This window comes from Astatotilapia calliptera, chromosome 11 (assembly GCF_900246225.1).
Source record: "Astatotilapia calliptera chromosome 11, fAstCal1.2, whole genome shotgun sequence".
NCBI lineage: Eukaryota > Metazoa > Chordata > Actinopteri > Cichliformes > Cichlidae > Astatotilapia > Astatotilapia calliptera.
The window spans coordinates 4,482,825-4,502,815 of NC_039312.1; the positions used below are offsets into that span (position 1 = coordinate 4,482,825).

General features: G+C 39.7%; 1 protein-coding gene across 5 annotated transcripts in view; it reads right to left on the reverse strand.

Moving 5' to 3' along the window:
* Positions 1-223: 223 nt before the first annotated feature.
* Positions 224-19,991, reverse strand: part of gask1a (golgi associated kinase 1A) — a 77,590-nt gene continuing 57,822 nt past the window's right edge. For 3 of the 5 annotated variants that reach the window (XM_026185008.1, XM_026185007.1, XM_026185006.1), the window contains exons 4-6: positions 13,379-13,501; positions 5,404-5,507; positions 224-1,559 (exon numbers count right to left, since the gene is read on the reverse strand). In XM_026185008.1, the coding sequence (XP_026040793.1) occupies positions 1,355-1,559; positions 5,404-5,507; positions 13,379-13,501 (432 nt within the window). In that variant the 3' untranslated portion in view covers positions 224-1,354. Of the gene's footprint in view, positions 1,560-4,043; positions 4,181-4,364; positions 4,411-5,403; positions 5,508-13,378; positions 13,502-19,991 lie in introns of those variants that run through there. The other 2 variants (XM_026185009.1, XM_026185010.1) reach the window with 2 other exon arrangements.

A 19,991-nucleotide genomic window follows, 5' to 3' on the forward strand; every position in this document is an offset into this window, starting at 1 on the left:
AACAAAGGGGGGCCAAGCAAAAAAAGTTTGGGAACCACTGATTTAATAAATGCTGATAATTTATTTTTGAGTAATTTCTTCATGTACATCTACGCTGTATGTTACTAAAAGTGCCTGTGTGACATCTGGGCCACAGCTTTGGCTAACAACTCTCTTTTTGTTCTTACATCATGGCTTTAAAAAAAAAATTATCGAGATATATATCGTATATCACCATCCAGCTAAAAAATATCGAGATATGAATTTTGGGTCATATCGCCCAGCCCTAATTTGAGTCAATCAAATTTAGGACTGCTGGCTCTTTTTTTAACGGGGTACACACAATGACACATCTTCAGGTTTAGTTTTGAATCTGTTTCCTGAATAATAACAATAAAAATGGCTAAAGCAGAGACATGACAACACACTTTATTTTGTAATGAATTAAATGGAGTGAAGCTTGTGAGCTCAGGCTGGTAAGTCATACACACTATCTCTCCTTATGTTATATACCTGCCGAAACCTTAGCGGTCTTCCTTCATTCCCGAATTTCCCATTTCTCCCTCTGACATATTAATGGCTCTGCTGTCCGGGGTCTCTACCTCCATCAACCTGTAGGCTCCAGGGAGGATGTTTAGTCATCACTCCCTAGTTTCTGTGTGAATCATATGTGGTGGGAGTGATGAGCTTGAAGCCTAGACATCAAACTTTAAGTGAAAACAGAACTGTCTTTTGTGGTAGGACTTGGTGAAATAACGCAAATTGCAATATACCTTTAGAAAGTTTCAGAGTGCTTTGTATCAACTCAATCTTACTCTAAAAGCACCACATGCTGACATTTGGTCAGTCTAGAGGGCCCTTTAGCATCTTTACAAAGTGCAGACCAGAATGCAAGAGCACAGGGGTCCATCTCTCCAGCTGACCTAAAAGCAGTTGCACCTTTTAAAAATACTGTATCTGCTGTACAGCCAATACTACAGAACACTAAGACTAACCAACGAAGAATGAAAAGCGTATTATGAAGTGAAAAAGTCAAACATGTTCATGAATTGCTGGGCTCAGGCTGCCAGACAGTGCACTTAGCTCCCAGTGTTTCAGTCCACTTTGTTGCTTTGTTGATCTGTTTGCACACATTTAAATATTTTATTCCACCATGCAAGCCCTGGATGACTCTGCACTGCAAAAACCATTCTAAATCTGTTTTCATTGTGCCTCGGCGCACTTTTCAATCTTAATGACTTTTGTGCTTTAAATTATACAATGCATTTCATTGCTGCAGGCTTCTTTTCTTCCAGAGACTCTTGCTCTCTTTGACGACAGCTAATAGATGCAGTTTGCATCTACTTTATAATCCAGGCTGGCCTGATCAGGTCAGTCACAGATCCCTCTTGAGCTGAAGCTTTTTGTCCCTGATGTGCTGCAGGAGAATTCTTCCTCTCCGCTCCACCATGTGGATGAGAGGCCCGAGACCGCTGGACCCGCCGTGGCTGTCCCAGAATTCCCTGTCTGTGTAAAGGGAGCGTAGCAGAAGACTTTCCAGACAGCCTGAGCGCAGCACAGACACAGCTTTCTCTGGAAATCTGACAAAAGACATAACATTGGTTTTGATATGTTGTAGCTTTAATGGCTGTTTCACAGACTAGAAAACTAAAATATTTGTGTGCAGACTCTAAAGATCGTCATGTTCTTTATTCGTCACAATATAGGAAAAAACAAAGAACCTGCTCATGATTTAGGTTTTAGCAGTGCCAGGGATGAAACAATGGCGACAAGCCTGATTTGTACAGAACACTTTAAAAGAAGAAAATGCTTTACCATGAAAAGTTCAAAAAATTGCCCTGAGCATGCTGCTAGAATAAAGGCTACAAGGCTACTGAAGGCTGACATCTTAGCCTGAGGGTGGCATAAGAAGAAAACTTGTGGATTATCAAAAAAAGGTTCATTCTGCTGGGATGCTCTTCTACTTCAATGTTGAGGTTACACACAAACTGTATATTTTTAATATACGAGTACACTTTTAGACTTGGTGACGGAGCTAGAGGTGGAGTCACTCTGTGCCACAAGAAGAATTCATGTTGATAGTGATTATTACACAGCAGATACTCCCTCAGCCATCATTAGTTTTTGAACCTGGCTGATTCATTAAAAGGAAGCTGACACTTTTCTTCATTACCTCTCAGGGGCGTGGCTTAACAGCCCCATTTCAGCTTCTTCTAAAAAATCAAAAAGCAACAACTACACAGCAATTAAAAAACATGTTGTCCTTCTCTTTGAGTTTGTGTAAATATAAATAAAGTTTTGAAAACTCTACCGCCCTTCATACTGTATGCATCCCACTGCATAACATACCCTTTACTCTGCAAAGGTGAAATTCAACTTAAGGATGTGTAAGAGACTGTTGTTTAATTATTACACAAGATGCATTCTATACAACACAATCTTTCAAAAACTGCATTTTTAAAAGTCACCTCAAGGTTGACTCTTATCCTCGGATGTGCGGTTATATTTTTATGGGCAAGCCATGTTTATGGACATGTGTTCACAAATAAAATCAACAGAACTCACTGTTGATTTTATATATATATATATATATATATATACATATATATATATACACACACACATATATATATATATATATATACATATATATATATATATATATATATAAATAAATTAGGGGTGCAACAATACTCGTATCGGTATTGAACCGTTTGATACAGTGCTTTCGGTTCGGTACGCAAATGTATCAAACAATTTTCTTCGTCAGAAGAAAAGTTGTGTCACAACTTTTCTTCTGACGATGCTGTCTGTGTTGAGCACTCAGTGGATCTGCGTTCAAATACTTCGCCTAGGCTGCACTGTCGAGCGCAGATCCACTGAGCAAGCTAGCAAGACAGAAGCTAAGCTTGTTGCAACATGGCAACTGCCTCAACGCTAGCCAAAATTAAACCTCCCCCACCCTCATTCAGATCTGGCGTTTGGAACTATTTTGGTTTTCATGTCAAGCATGACCCTGAAGGTAAGCGCATCATGGACAAAAGTAAAACAGTATGTTAGATGTGCCACGCAGTGCGTTAGCGCAGTTAGCTCATCAACGTGTTGACGCCGTCCAGCCCCACGCACGGGGCGATCTGCGGTAACTCGTTAACGGAGATTTGCTGCGTTATGGCGTTAATGTCATTTTAACGAGGTTAACGCTGACAGCACTAGTGGGAACACAATGAATATTACTGCACATTTACGCCGACATCATCCTAGTGCAAAGACAAGTGGAAGCAGACAAAAACAACAAGCACGCATGCTACAAACTTTACCCGAGTCATTAGCACATGATTCTCCTTATGGGGACCTGATATGTTTAATATGCTGCTGAGAATATAGCCCAGAAGAAGCGGATAGTATAGCTTTTATTTTGGAAAGAGACATTTCTCTGTAATAAACTCTCTTTTCCAAAGATGAGGGATTTCTCGATCAGATAGATTTTTATTTTTTTTAATTATTTTTTTGTTTCAGTAACATTACATTTAAAAACTGTACTTTTGAGGTAAAATATATATTTAGAACTTTAATAAATGACAAATTAAAAAGGCATGAACATGTTTTTGTATCGAAAGAATATGTCATTTTTTCAATAAAAACCCTGACACTGGCAGACTCACAAAAAGCACTGATTGCTGTTGTATCTTTTGAACTGAATTGAAATAATGGTGTTCTGGACTTTTCTGATTTGTTGTGTTCATGCTTTCACACAGAGTACTATACTCCTGTACAGGAGATGTCGTGCATGTGAGTGTTCATACTACATGTTCGCTTCTTTCTGCTGGAAGGATGGCGTTTAACTTATTGTTTGTAATCTGCTCTTTAATTCAGTTTTGTTGGCTCTTCGGGTTAAACAAAGCCAGATTTCCTGTTGTTGCCTTTAAATATTTGTGCCTTTTGTTCTGTCTGCAGTTTATCTGAAGTTAATTTTGTTTTGTCCATAGTTCTCTGCCTCTGAGTCTCTGCGTGATTTTTCACAAACAGATCAATAATCATACAGGGAGATTTTGTAATGAAGATTTTTACAAACAAGGAAAAGGGAGGCCATACATTATTATTATTACTTTTTTATTTTACAGTGCTGTGCCATACTAGATTTTTGTGATAATGCAGTGCAGACTTCTGTCAGGTTGGAAAGCCATTTGGTGATTCAAGCTTCCTGAATCAATAAGTCATAAGCAAAAAGCTTTAGAGACATCAATATTAGCCATTCTCTAGTGCTGCAAGAGCAGCAAAGCTCAACAAATCACCACACTAAAAAGAAAAAAAGAGAAAGAAAAACACAAAAACAACTTTTGGAACCTAAATCTTTCTAGTAGTTTAGTTTAATGTTTTTTATTCATCAGCCAAGAAATTCAATCTAATTCCAGTAGACCGACACTGCTGCAGCTGTTGTGGACAAAAAAAAAGATGATATGTGTATAAAAGAAGATGTAAGTTTTGAGCTTTGTTTGTATGACTGACCTAGAGGTCAGCTCAAATCCAGCTCTTTATGAGCAAATCTACTCTTTGCTCTTAAAGAGCACTCTGCTAAACGCTCAATCTCTGAAAGTTTTCTTCTACTCTTTGCTCATAAAGAGCAAAGTTTGAAGCCTGAGCTTTGGGCTTAATTTAACTTCAATATTTCACACTATGTTTATTATGAGCATGAACAATTTAACAGTATAGTAATGACATATTTATTGACAAAAACAATTTATTTTATAAATTCAAATTAAACCTTCAACCCAATAAAGTGTACAAAAAAGCAAGAATAACTATCATGTGAAAATGAATGTATATTAAAATGTAATTATATTAATTAAATACAGCAAGCATTAAATACAATAAATACAATAAATAAATACAATAAAATTTGTCCTGTAACACCTCTGAAAACTAACAAGTTTCTCTTTAATCTTCAGTCATGAGAAATAATATGTGACTTTAACATTCTATTTTCATTCAGCTCCAAGTCCAGGCTTAAGATATTTAAGAGAATTTTATGGAAGAGCTTAGTAATCCTAAGTGACAGACAAAGGGGAATTTCTATCAGAGCTGATTCATTCAGTATACTGAATAGCAGGCTAATTGAAAGCACGCTAATCTAATCAGACAGACATTGTAACAAAAATCTAACAAGCTTCCAGTGGACGTTTCTGTGCTGCTGATTTGAAAGCTGTTCAAATCAGAAACGTCACCAGGGAAATATGTTGTTGGATGTGTTTTATTTTTTCCTGGAACATTTCCTTACATCATTGTTTCTACCCGCTGTGAGCTAAAATGAGTTTCTCAATCGGCATGGTGTAATTTGTTGAACCTCACTGCTAGACTGAAGGACACGCACACAAAAAAAAAATCTCATTTGCCTGCTTCTTCTCTGACATAATGTTTTATACTCACTCATCAATGCCCTCAACCAGCTTGAAGTTGAGGTTGTCTGTGGACTGTTGTGGTCTCCCTGCATTATCTATAAACACCAGTGTGGAGGGATCCGTCTTCCTCACCTGAGAATACACGCAAACATACACAGTCAACACAGAGCCTACTGTTTGCTCACCAAGAAGGAAGTGTGCACCGATTGGAAGTGAGTAACATTAAACGTAATACAATATTAACAGGAATAAATAAAGCTGATAAACTACAGACGTCACGATCCTGGGTTGTTTGACACAGTGTTTTTTGTTTTCTTATATTTTGATGTTTACGGTTTATATTTAAGTCTCATTTAGTTATCTTAAGCTCATTTCTATTTTGCCTAGGTTCTGTTTATTAGAGTCCCCCTAGTGTCTTCACCCCCTTGTGTTTAATGCGTTTCAGTAATGTTTTTGTCTGCCATCTCCCCCTTGCTTACACGTATTCCCCTTGTGAACCATTCCTTTTCCTCCCAGTTATCATGGTCTGTTTGTGCTTAGTTATTTCCATGTCTCATCTCCAGTTTCCTTCTTCCTCTGTGTCCGTGTGTCTTAGGTCGTGTCCAAATTAATGGGCTGTATTCTCCTGAGGACGCATTTGAAGGCCGATTACATCACAGTGACGCAACGCAGGCTGTTCAAATTCGTAGACTCCTCCGAATGCAGCCGACAAATGTGTCCTCTTTTTCCCCGAATTTGAAGGATGGGTCGGGTGTGTCCTTCGTGGCCCACCATATCCCAGAATTCATAGCGCGGCCCAGCCAGTTCCAGTTTCCAACAATGGTGGCCGCTGCTAAGTTTTTAATATTACTCTTATTATTCTTTCTGGGTCACAAAATAAACATATTTTCAGGCGAGAATGCAGCTGTGTAAACTTCAAATATCTGCTCGGTTTATCAAGATACCACATATTTGCAAAAGTGCTCCGACGTTTTCGGAAACGTCTGTTATCCACCAGCTCGATAGCTAGCTGGGAGCTCGAGGGTCACTAGAGCCGGCGAGAACGTCAAACTCCCGGCGCATCATTTTCAGATCACCGCGGTCTTTCGCTACTCAGGTTAAACGTGATATAAAAGTCACTTACATAACCTAAAAATGTTATTGTTTGGCTTTTTTCAGTGTTTTATTTGTTCGTGAGTAAATCGGTTTGGCTGAGATTAAAATTATTAGATTAGATTAGATAAAATAAAACTAGCTGTGTGGTTTTCACACATCTGAATAAACGTCAAACAGAAAACTGATTAAACAGAAGTGTGAGATGGTCGAGAATTTACACCAGTGTCCTGTTATATTTTAGATAGCAAGGAGCAGACGGCTGAGTTTACTAAACTCCACCGAGACAGCGGTGACGCAAATCTGAAGGCTAGACCGTCCAATTTCACAGCTGTTTACTTCCCGCCTACCTGACCTTCTGAGGACCCGGCCCACGTAGACCGCGAAGGACGGGTCCTCAGGAGGATGCAGCCCATGAATGTGGACACAACCTTAGTCTATCATGTGTGCCATGTCTGCCTCCCATTATGTTTCCTGTTTTATTTTGAAATGCTCTGGTGTTCTGTGCTCAGTGTGTTTAGTTTCACTTCCCCTGTGTCGTCATTATGTTAAGTAAAACCATTGCTTCCCCATGTGTTTCCACTTCACCATATCACCTCCTGTGGCCGTGGCTCAGGGGGTTGGGAATCGCATCTGTAACCGGAAGGTCGCCGGTTCGATCCCAGGGCTCTCTGTCCTGGTCGTTGTGTCCCTGGGCAAGACACTTTACCCTACTGGTCTTGGCCAGAGGGGCCGATGGCGCGATATGGAAGCGAGGCTGCTGTCAGTCTGCCCCAGGGCAGCTGTGGCTACAACTGTAGCTGCCTCCACCAGTGTATGAATGTGAGAGTGAATGAATAGTGGCATTGTAAAGTGCTTTGGGTGCCTTGAAAAGCGCTATATCAATCCAATCCATTATTATTATTATTATTTAGTCTCTGAGTTTTCATTCATTCCTTGTCCAGTCTGGGGGGATTTCACGTATTCATGTCAAGCCTTCATGGTCCAGGTATTTCATGCCAGGTTTTAATGTTCATGTTCCAGGTTTGTTTTTGTTAGCGTTAGATCATACAGTTTTGGTTATAGTTTAGTTTCACCCTTTTGTTTTGTACTGTTTCAGCACTGTCAGTGTCAGCACTTGGGTCCTCACTCCACACAGTCTGCTTCACCCAGATTGTGACAACAGATTTATATAATTTTGTGCAGTTTCTTTACAAAGGGGATAAAATACATTATGTGTGTCCCTAAATAAAAAAGATAAGTGAAACCACAGTTCACCTTTAACAGTTTCTTTAAATAGTGTGTCACCATTACACAGATTGAAAGACACACGACAGTCCACTTGGACCGTGTCAAACTGCATTCTAAGCATTTCAGTATTTCATTCTCACATTAACCCAAGTGGCTTTTTCAGACATGAACTCTTCGCTTCATAAACAAAACATTTAACGACCTCCCCTGTACCCTTAGCAAATTAGTATGGCAGTGAAACAGCCAAACAATGAGAACTGATATTTTCTATTAAGACAGACTCTACTGTTAGAAAATACTAGAAACTGGGTGGGGTCTTGGATGTTGTATCAGCAATCTGGATAAATCAATTCAGTTAAGCTGGGCATACACTGTGCAATTTTTTTCAGTCGCGTTATTCAGCCCCTGCTCGAACTGTACGATTGACTCACAGGGGTTAGAATTTCATAGGTGATGATGCAGGGTCTCACACTATACGGCCCGATACTCTGATGCGACCTGAGTGCTCACACTGTGCGTCCATAACATGAAGGTTATAACAGAAAATCTGTCGCTCGCTCTCCCTTTCTCTCCCTCTCTGTTTTTCACTCACACAGACGCGCCACCATCAACTTTGCTAAATTGCTAATGAAAAACATTGATCAGGCAACACGTTTGATTTTCTTACGACCAAGTGATTGATGATCGGGAGCTGGTCGTGAGGTGTTAATCGCTTCTTGTTACCCCACGTATACTACACGATGCATGACACACAATGAAGGCCAAACTCGGGCCGATCACCAAAACGGTCGCACGACTGAAAAATCGGCTCAAAATGAGCAAAAAAAAAAAAAATCACACAGTGTAATCCCAGCATTACAGAACATTATTTGATGGAATACTTTATAATAATGAAAACCTTTTCTGGATAAATCAATGTGCGACTCAATCAATGTGGTTGTGGAAAAGACAATACATTGTTAATATCCCATCCTGATCCGTCCACATGATAAGGAAATTAGCTACTGTGCCACCTGTGTGGGTTGCTTGTGATTTGCTACATGCCATATAAACTTGCCAGCATTTATCAAAGCCAATATTACACATTGTAACATTCAGATAATAAAATACACTTTAGATTTGTGTGAGTCCCATTAGTAGCTGCATTTTGGCAGATACAGTGGGATGCAAACGTTTGGGCAACCTTGTTAATAGTCATTATTTTCCTGTATAAATCGTTGGTTGTTACAATAAAAAAATGTCAGTTAAATATATTTAACTGACATTTTTTATTGTAACAACCAACTCAACCAAATCACAAGCTGATGTAAAACCCCGGCTGGTTCCAGGCCTGGCATAAAAATCAATGCCAAACCAAATATGTCAACTCAATTTTTTGGTTACAAGCAAAATTTTCTGAACATGTAATTGAAGCTAGTATTGTTAACCTCACATGCACATAATTTAGTGACAAAGAAAATTAAAGTTGCCAAAGCTGTTATCTAAACATGCAAATCTTAGTAAAGCTCACAACAACAACAACAGGCAAAAGTTGAGAAAACCCAAAAAGCTACTGAATGATGTTGATTGACATATTTTTAGGTTTGTCATTTTTTCTTCTTTTTTAATAGCGCATCACTCACTGTAAAAACTCGTCTGCCTCACTGTGCTGTTTTGGGAGTCTCCTCTTCCCCCTGATGCTTCAAAGTAAATTAAGTCTGCTTTGTTTATCAAAATACCTCTATCATTAAGGACCAGAAATATGTGGGACAGGGGAACTCATTAAGGAGTTACGGGACAGAGCCAAAACATCATAGCTTTGAGCCATCCAAGGCCGTTGCTTGTCCTCACAACATCTCTGACTTTCAAATAAATGATACAGATGCTGTGGCTGATACACAGCATCTGTATCAGCCACAAGAGCTGCAGAGTAAGATGATTAGTTTGACCGTCAATTCAAATACTCTCCTCCATAAAATGCACATTCCAATAAAGCTAGCCACAGAATAACAGTGTCCATGCATTTCAGTTACAAAATAGAACGTTTGCTTTTCCGTGGCAAAAGAAGGTTTTGGAGTGGTGCAGAATGATCATAATATGGATTTAACTGTAGTCTAGCATCTTTTACTAGGTAATATTATGGTATATTTAGAGTATAGAAATAGTGCTTGAATTTGATGAAAACAACACATCTGAAAAAAGCCAGGACAGGGCCACATTCACCACTGTGTAGCTTCCCTCTTCGTCCATAAACATCTGGAAACTGAAAGAGAGCAGCTGCTAAACTTTTTGGAGAAGAATGTTGTTATTTTTGTCTGATATAGGACTCTAGCTCCTCAGCAATCTTGGGTCTTAACTAACTATATTTTTCAGTTCATGATGTGCCAGAAGGTCTAAAGTACAGGCAGGCCAGGACCCAGACTCTCGTACTACAAAGCCATGCTCTTGTTATAGATGCACTGGCTGTGCCTTTCCAGATGACCAGGCTGCAGACACTAATGCACCCTCATATCAGCTTTGGAAATGAGTGCTGATTACAACCTGAATGGTAACTCTCCTTATTAGTTCAGAGGATGCAGCGTCCGTATTTTCCAAAAAGAAATTCAAATTTCAATTTGTCTAGTCACAGAGCAGTTTTTCACTTTGCCTCGGTCCATTTTAGATGAGCTTTGGTCCAGAGGAGACAGCCAGGGTTCTGGATCATGCTCACATACGGCTTCTTTTTTAACCTCCATTTGTGGATGGCACAGCAAAACGTGTTCACAGACAGTTATTTCTGAAACGTTTCTGAGCCCTGCTCTGATTTCCATGCCAGATTCATGTCTGTTTTTCATGCAGAGCCCAAAGATCTCAGGGATCCAATATTAATATTTGGTGTTGTCCTTTGCGCTGAGTCATTGCTCCAGCCTCCCAGGATATTTTGATGATGAAATATCCAAAGTCTTTTTTATGCCCATCACATTACTGACCAGCTGCCTATCTTACTGACTTATGTGCAAAATGTTCCTCCGGCTGATGTGTTCCTTTCATTAAATTCACAATGAGAAAATATTTCAAACATCTGATATATTTTGTATGTTCTATCATTGCATTCTTTCTTTACTGACATTTTATACAGTGTGCCAACTCTTTTGGCACTGGGTTTGCAGACTTCGTGAAAAACATTAATTTTATGATAAACATTCATGTCAGCAGTGTTACTTCAGTATCAGTGAGCCAAATTAAATTTCAACGTCCGCTCAGTGTTTCACAATCAACTTCCACACTCCTGGAGAACGTAGCAGAGGGTCGGACTGTTGACACCGACACTCACGGTGAGTAGCTCACAGCAGCTAACAGGATAATGACAGCATGTGGCAGGATGAGGAAAAAGTCTGGGGCACCTTTCCCAAATATGAATGTAGTGAGTCTTCCTCATCACATTAAGGAAGATCATGAGTGGTTAATATCCAGGATAGCATCACCGGGAATTAAAGAATTTCAGAACAGAGCGTCAAAGTGATTGATCGTGGTGATAGCTCTCATTTAGCTTATGTGTGTGAAATCTCTGCAGTGAACATGATCACTGTCAGGAGCACAGCGCACACCCGAGAAAGCTGAAACACAATCTGCCTTCTCCAGTCACACACATACACATCATCCCCACCTGGACATATGCATTGTGTACACTCTGCAGTCTGGAAATAAAGCCAGTGATGCTCTCACACAGTCATTAATCAGAGTCTTTATGGTTGATCATTGGTGCATGTCTATTGGGGTGGCTGTAGCTCAGGTGGCAGAGCAGGTCAGAAGGTCGGTGGTTCGATCCCAGGCTGCATCCTGGCTGCATGCCAAATATCCTTGGGCAAGATACTAACCCCGTGTTTGCCTACTGGTGGTGGTCAGAGGGCCCGGTGGCGCCTGTGTCCGGCAGCCTCGCCTCTGTCAGTGCGCCCCAGGGCAGCTGTGGCTACAATGTAGCTTGCCATCACCAGTGTGTGAATGTGTGTGTGAATGGGTGGATGACTGAATGTAGTGTAAAGCGCTTTGGGGTCCTATGGACTAGAAAAGCGCTATACAAATGCAGGCCATTTACATGGAACATCATTTTGGAATTAAGAATCCACTTAATTCCAAAATGATGGGGTTGGGGTGGCTGTAGCTCAGGAGGTAGAGCAGGTCACCAACTGATCGGAAGGTTGGTGGTTTGATCCCTGGCTTCTCCAGCCTGCATGTCAAGTATCCTTGGGCAAGATACTAAACCCAAGTTGCTCTCCGATGCATCCAAGAGAGTATGACTGTGTGTAAATGTCATTAGAAAGCACTCGGATTAGAGAAAGTGCTTGTGAGATTCGGTGTGATTGGGTGAATGTGGCATGTTGTATAGAGCGCTTTGAGTACTCCGGGAGAGTAGAAAAGCGCTATATAAGAATCAGTCCATTTACCATTTCAGCTTTTGTGCTCATGTTGATTTTTTTAGTATTGATCATACACAGGCAGCCTGACCATTCTCCCTCAGACTCCACAGGAAGAACAAGTGCACAATCCTGTGACCTGTAAAGAAAATGACATGCATGCTCCTGGTGTCTTGGCCCCTTTAAATGACGATTCCCTTGTTAGGTCATACCTGCAGATGTAGATTTCATCACCAGCGATTATCCCTGATAATGAAGGTCAAGTTGGCTTGACATAGAAGTTGGTGTTTGAGATGAAAGTGCAGTTGTGCACCTGTAATCTTAAAATATCAACAGTGCTGCCCAAGGGTTCATAAAAAAGGGAGACTGGCCAAATACAAACGTGGTATGTTTCCCTTTTTTATGTCACAGAACTGTCTGACTGCAACTTGAGAACATGCAGCCCAGAAACCCCTCCACTGTATCAGACATACAAACAAACAGATGTTAGAAACAGACTGCTGTGTGTCACTCGGAGCGTGCAAAGATGTTCAGCTAACCCAGAGAAAGCACAAAAGCACACAACCCGACTGCTTGTACAAAAACAACACACCTGGACTAACTTGGACTGACGGGCCGTCATGGTGTTTTTATTGTCTTTATATTGTTCAAGAGTCTAAATTTCTGTGAAGTTCCAATGTACCTAACGTTGCTTCTTTTGTGCTGCTAAGATGTGTCAAGACTCTCTCTGCAGAGCTTGTTTCCTGCAGGAAATGCTGTGAGCTTTTATCTATTCTTATAAACAATATGAAGCACATGCAGCATAATCAGCTCCAGCTCGGTAACATCTGCCAGGCTCTGAACTCATTTTCTGTCTGTGAATACACATACATCAACACTCGGAGAGTTTAATATCCACTCCTGCTGTATCATTTAAATATAGAACCATTGTCTTTCCACGGAAGAATGACAGCAACAAATTGTTGTGTAACGAAAACTGGGGAGCCAAGGTGGTTTTTATTCAGTACATTCCCACTGATATAATGAATAATGATCTGGCAACAACAGAAAACCGACACTTAAATATTTTTTTGATTATAACAATATAACAATTTAGAATGGCAAGAGAAAAGCATTGTTTGCTATCACATCCATCAAACAGTGACCAGTGAAGTGGTCTGCTGACTGAAGATAACTGATTAATGTTTGCCTTGTAGTGTCTCGGGACATAAATTACTTTGATAATGGAACAAAGAGGAAACGTAAGGGTCTACTGTCTGCAGCGACTAGACAGGATGAAAAAGCATTATGGCAGGCTGTGATACGTACCAGGATGTGAACCAGCAGCAGGTCTTTGGTGTTGGCACACTTTCCATAAAGCCGGTTCTCCACGCAGAGTTCTGCGGGATCAGGTATGAATCCACAGCAGTACCTGTCCAGCCGGTCGTTTACCTGCAAAACAAAGAACATGCAATGATAATAATTGACCTAGAGGTTACTAACTGACCTCTGCTGCAGAGCCTTGATCTGTAAATTAGCAGAAAGTTAGCAATGCAAGAATTCTCAAACTGCTGTTATGCGGACATGCATCGGCAGAAAGTTTTCAGGGGCATTTGTTTGCCTTTCTGTTTGTCTGTCAACATGTTTGTGCAAAAGCTACCAGGCTGCACTTTGTGATACTCAGTAGAAAGGTCGAGTGTATGCAAAGGAAGCACGTTTCTAAAATAGTTGCTCCAAGAGTGCCCCTCAGACTTAGTGCTGCAATAATGAAGCTTGGCTAAGACAGAAATACAAACAGTCGCACTAATATAGTTTTTTTTAGGATGAAAACTATATAGAATAATATTTAATATTTAAACATATTAAATATTGCAGTGATTCAAGACAAGTGATTTGTAATTCAGGAATTAATACAAGGGCACTGTGTAATACATGCAAATTTCCACTTTGATCTTTTAATTGTAATTTATCAAATAAAATATGATTTAAAACAAATACATATTTATTTATGACACAGTAAATCAACACTGAGTGGAGGCTTTAGCTGTAGAATTATCAATATCAGATTTAATGTAACACAATTGAATGATTATTAATTGATAGTGAATAAAACTCTGCTAACAGTTATTTACTGGTTACAAACAATTGAAATTACAATGTTTACTAATTTGTTAAGAATTATTTTTCAGTCCAATTTAGTTACAGCACCGGTATCGAACAACAGCTTTCTCAGGTCACTTTATACTGTAAGATATAGACCCTATGAGCAACATCTAGCAATGGTAGGGAGGAAGTAACCAGTAATAAAACCAAACCAGTACTAAAATCTTTATTAAAAGCCCAAAGCATTTGGTACCAGTGTTGGTCAAGTTACTTGAAAAAAGTAATCAGTAACTAATTACTGATTACTTCCCCCAAAAAGTAATCCCGTTACTTTACTGATTACTTATTTTCAAAAGTAATTAATTACTTAGTTACTTAGTTACTTTTTAAAAACACGATTTACAACCTGAATAGGTGATAAAGCAATAGATCTTTCAGCCCAATTCTGCTTTTTCTGCATAATCCATCATACAAAATGTAATCAAATGGAAAAGTCTCTTTTTAAAACTTGTTTTATTAGTTTTAATCTTTTAACTTTATGCATCAAGCAAAAATTTAATTATATGCAACATTCTCTGACTGGAAGAAATTTGTTTAATATTCAAACCTATTTTCTGCACATTCCAGCACATAAAATATTTTTTTTGTGTGTTTACACTCACTCTTTCAAATAGATGCAAGTAAAACACAGCAGAAAATAAATAAAATCAAAGACTAGCGGTCCTTTTGCTCTATTTTCACCTGTATAGCAGGAGCAGGGTAGGTGGAGGTTTACCCTGGTGCAGGTGTGCCGCAGCGGTCAGTTGAAGAATCCGCGAGTTTCTCTGTGAATTTCCCATTACGTCGTTGCGCACTCGGTGCTTGTTGGAAGTTTAGGGGTTTTTTCGCTGTAAAAAGAAGTTTTCTTCCCACGCACAATGCTAATGGACGCTAATGTTTTTGTCACTTTTTATGGAATCAAACTCAAAGTAAGGTCAGTACTTCCACGCTTTAAACGCTGCACGGTCATACTCTCTCCCGCACTCGATATATGATCCATTGTTGATCTGCACACAGCTGTTGTCACATACGTCGCACTCGCTTACGTCACTGTCATGAGACATTCTCGCAAAATAAATCACAGTTTTAGTAACGCAGTAACGCAGCGTTCCTACGGGAAAGTAACGGTAATCTAATTACCGTTTTTGCAATAGTAATCCCTTACTTTACGCGTTACTTGAAAAAAGTAATCAGATTACAGTAACGCGTTACTGCCCATCTCTGTTTGGTACTATGATTACTATGGAGTAGATCTCTAAACAGTATGAGAGCAAAAAAAAAAAGTTCAAATAACGCATATAAAAGAAGAATCTCTGACTTCATTCTGCTCTCCTTATAGTCTGTTATTTTACATCTTACTGTTTTTGGCCAAATGATTTGGAATAAAGATCAATGCTTACAAAGGAAAAGACATGGAGCTTTGGGTTAGTCCTGCTTGCTCATCACCCCAGTCACTTATCTGCTTCTGGCTTCTGGCCTGACAGATAATCTCATGGAGTTAAAAAAAAAATAGACTCACATTTAGTATCTGTGTTCAAAACAAGAGAAGTACTGATTAGGGCTAAAAGTGAAATTCATAGCTTTGGTTATGAGACATGAATATTCTACACTGCATATTTTTTGGCAGCGATCACTGAGTATGCGAACACATTTGGTGTTATGAACAACTCAGACTATGCCTGATATTTGGGAAATGTCCAACCTAATGTGACAGCTGTTTAAGTGAATTTAAATTCTACTGACATACCAGGCCAGTGTTTGGTATTATACTTCTGTTGTGTTGACTTCAGACAATGGATTTAACACAACTGAAAAAGAATAGTTGCAGATAACGTCATGTTACATGTATACAGGACAGGACTGCACTCCAAACAAGCACGTCTGTGCACAGTTGTATATAAGATATAGTCATTGAAACCATACATATTGAAAAATGAAAGCATGTACAAGTGCGACTGCAGATGAATTAATAGAACCTTTTAATGTTCTAGTGAAACGAGAGAATGTGGTTTCATATATTTTGAAGTTCATTCTATTTCTATGCAGCAAAGTATTTGAACACAGCTTTTACATTTCAGTGTGAAAAAACGGTGCAACTACTGTGAGAACTGCCTGTGACCTGATATTCTAAGTCCTATATTTAACTCAAATAGCTGAGGTAACTGGGCAATTTACTCAAGTGATCATGGAACTTTCCATGGAACAAAAGGTTCTCTTGGCTATTTTTTACCTGCTGCCAAGTCTCTTTTACTTCCTGTAATCTAAGCCTAGCAAGATCAGGGATGACATCCTTCATGAAATTTTAAATAATGTGGACTTTAACGCCTTTTAATCTTGGCCAGATAAGTGCTTTAGAGTGTGTTTCTCATTTACACATTCAAACACACCAGTGGCTGTGGAGCTCCCTTCCACAGTGGCTGCTATCAGTTGCAACCTTGGGGGATTCAGTGTCTTTACTAAGAACATCTGACCACGCAGAGAGATTAAGGACTGAACCTCCAACCCCACTACATAGTTGTGGTCAGTAGTTTACATCCACTCATCATGGGCATGAATGTTACTGCAATTTTGGGCTTTTAGATTTCAAAAATGAGAACCTGTAGTCAACTCTCCCATTCTGCAGCTGGTAAAATGATTAACAATATGACAGAAAGCTCAGTGTAAGAGTGTAATTTACTCCCTGGTGTTGAAGGCAGAGACTGACAGAGTGAGAAACAAACAGATACAACCTTGATGAGATCTGCCTTCAGGTCAACTGCAAGGGTTTGTGTGTATATGTAGTAAGGAAGGTTTGTGTACGTGTTCAAGGGTGTATGACTCACATGACCCTATTGCCCTCAAGTCAACAGTAGGTGAGAATGTGTGAGAGGTGATTGTGTGTTTTGTTGTGTACTAAAGATGCACCTCTGCTGTTTCTTCTCACTTGTGTGCTTCTTTGAGGAGACTTCTCACCCCGTTGCCACATTTCACTCCCACACTGGAATATAGTGATTTTGAGCACAGTCCAGCAGCTTTGTGGAGACTAAGCCAATATTGACTTACACTGCCACTGAACACCAGCAAGCCTCAGAGTGAGACAGCTTTCTGCGGTCAGAGTCAACACAATATTAAAGTGGAACAAATTGTAAAGTGCATCTGGGGAGTATGATTTACTCAAATCTATTTTTCCACTGCGTGTGTCCATTTGGAACAGAGTAATACACTGCATTATCACGTGTTCAGCAACCTATTTAACATGGCAATCAGACCTTATTTTCCATTTATCCCCATTAACACTTTCCTCTGGTGCCATGTCTATCTTTCTTCTTTCAACTTTTCAGCGTTCAGTCTCAGTGTGGGCAGCGTGTATTGCTCCTTACTTTTTTCACTCTAATGAAATCAGACTTTGTGTAGGTGTTGTTCTTTCCTCTGCTTTCAATCCACTTATTATGGTTTCACAACTCCAACTACATATTAATACTAAGCAGACTTCATAATTCTGTGCATATTCTATGCTGTCTTCCTTCCCTCACCTCAGCCGGTCGCAGCAGATGGCCCCGCCCCTCCCTGAGCCTGGTTCTGCCGGAGGTTTCTTCCTGTTAAAAGGGAGTTTTTCCTTCCCACTGTTGCAAAAGTGCTTGCTCATAGGGGGTCATATGGCTGTTGGGTTTTTCTCTGTATGTATTATTGCAGGGTGTACCTTGCAATATAAAGCACCTTGAGGTGACTGTTGTTGTGATTTGGCGCTATATAAATAAAATTGAATTGAATTGAATATGGTCGAAACACTAAGAAACCGAATCTCATGGAAGTCCATCTAATAGTTTTTCAGATAGGCTGGATGGCAAAAATATGAATGCTAAATTATCAGGAGAGCGCTTAGCATTTTTTGCACACAATCAAAATGTTTCAAAGCAGAATCCCAGGGAGCAGACTGCTTTTCAAAAATAATTTCAATATATGTATTTCTTCTATGCTATTTACTATTTGGCACCCTGTGGAGATACAATGTACAAGCATAACATTAAAACCACCTTCCTAAGATTGTCTAGGTTCGCCTCATATATAATGAAAAGAGGTCTGTCCAGGAATCACAGCGGTTTTTTAGTGGTCCGTTTGCAGGGTGCAGCCATTGTGGTTGTGTCAAGGCAAGGGTGTTTTCTATTTTTTTGTTGCCATGTTTTTTTTTGGAGTTGACAACGGTGGGTTTCACCAGCTCATCTTCACCCCTGCGGTGGTCATCAGGCTTCCCTGTTAGTGGCTTCTGCTCTTAAGCTCTGTTCAGTGTTAATAGTCTCTCACTTTGTGCTAGCTTGAGTCTAACCAGCTAACCAGCTGTGAGATAAACTCCAGCTCCACAGTTCTTGTACTGCAGCTGTTGACAGCTGGAGGGCCACTCTAACTGGAACCTGCAACAGGTGGAGAACTGTTTCATGCACCATTATGCCAAGATCACAAGTGCTGCAGTCAAGAGGGACTACAGCCAACTGCTGCTCCAGATGGTGGACTTCATCCACAGGCTGAGTCTTACTAGAGAGAAATCTTGATTATATTGCTCAGTAATGTATTTGTAACAAAGTACTTTGCAAATAAAGTATATGCAGAGGAGGAAAATTAGCACTAAGATTATTTTAAAGCCAGCTTTCTGCCTATTACATGCTCAACTGCTATGAAACTTATCGAGCACATTTGCGCAGTGCATTGGGGTCATTGTAGTAAAAAATGGATGAGGAAATCTATGCGCATGAATTACCATATCATTTGTTCTTAAAATGACTGCACAGGTTTATAATTGCTAATTGAAAAAAAGGCTATGCATAATGCTGTTACATGCATCATCAGTCACTCAGAGCAGAGAACAGATTAGACACCATGAAAGTTATATTGGATTGTAAATAACAAATTCAAATGTGATAGAGTGAAGGCCAGGAAATGCATTTTGAATAACTAGTTGTATCTTAAGAATCAAAGGGGAACCTAGTGTGATAAAAGTTGCATCAAGATTTCCAGACTGGGGAATGAGTAGTCTGAAGGTTTGGATTGAAAAAGAAAATGTCTCAAGGTGGGTATTACTTTTTTCTGCATTACTCATCATGGGGTAGGAGTATAAGCAGAGCTACATCCCTCTCCTGGTAGCCCCCAGTAGACGCATAGCCTCTCCAACATGTCCTGGGTCTGTCACAGGGTCTCTTCTCAGTTGGTCGACCTGATAAACTTCACCTGGAAGGCATTTGTACCCACCTGTTAAAGAGCTATTGCTGTTATGGCCTAAAAACTAAAAGAGACCATTATTCTTAAATGTGTTCATTATCTCTTGCATGGGGTTATTATGATTTCTTCGTTTACACTTATTAAATACTGTCTATTAGATTTTTGAGGGTGTTGTCAAACCCCCGTTTAGCCCATTTAAATCGAATTCTGGTCTTCCCCCCTTGCTGTGATTAATATGTGCGGGTGTGAACACAGTAATTACACTTGGGTGCAGACCAAAACAAACGCACCAAGACCCCTGGGAGGAGGTGCTGCTGTAAGCTCCAAACAAACTCCAGATCGGTTCGTTTCTGTTATGAACATTATCCGACCTCAATTTGAACCAACTACCAGACACATCTGGCCATTGAGCGGACTGAACATATTTTGGTTCGCTCGGAGTTTATGTGAAAACAAACTCTGTGTGAAAACAAGTTACAAACAAGCTGACAAGTTTACAAACTCATCAACTGATTCGGACAAGAGTAAATGAACTACAGGTACCAAAATACCATACGAACGATATACAAATAATATATGTAAGTGTCCTATAACATTATCTGAGTCACAC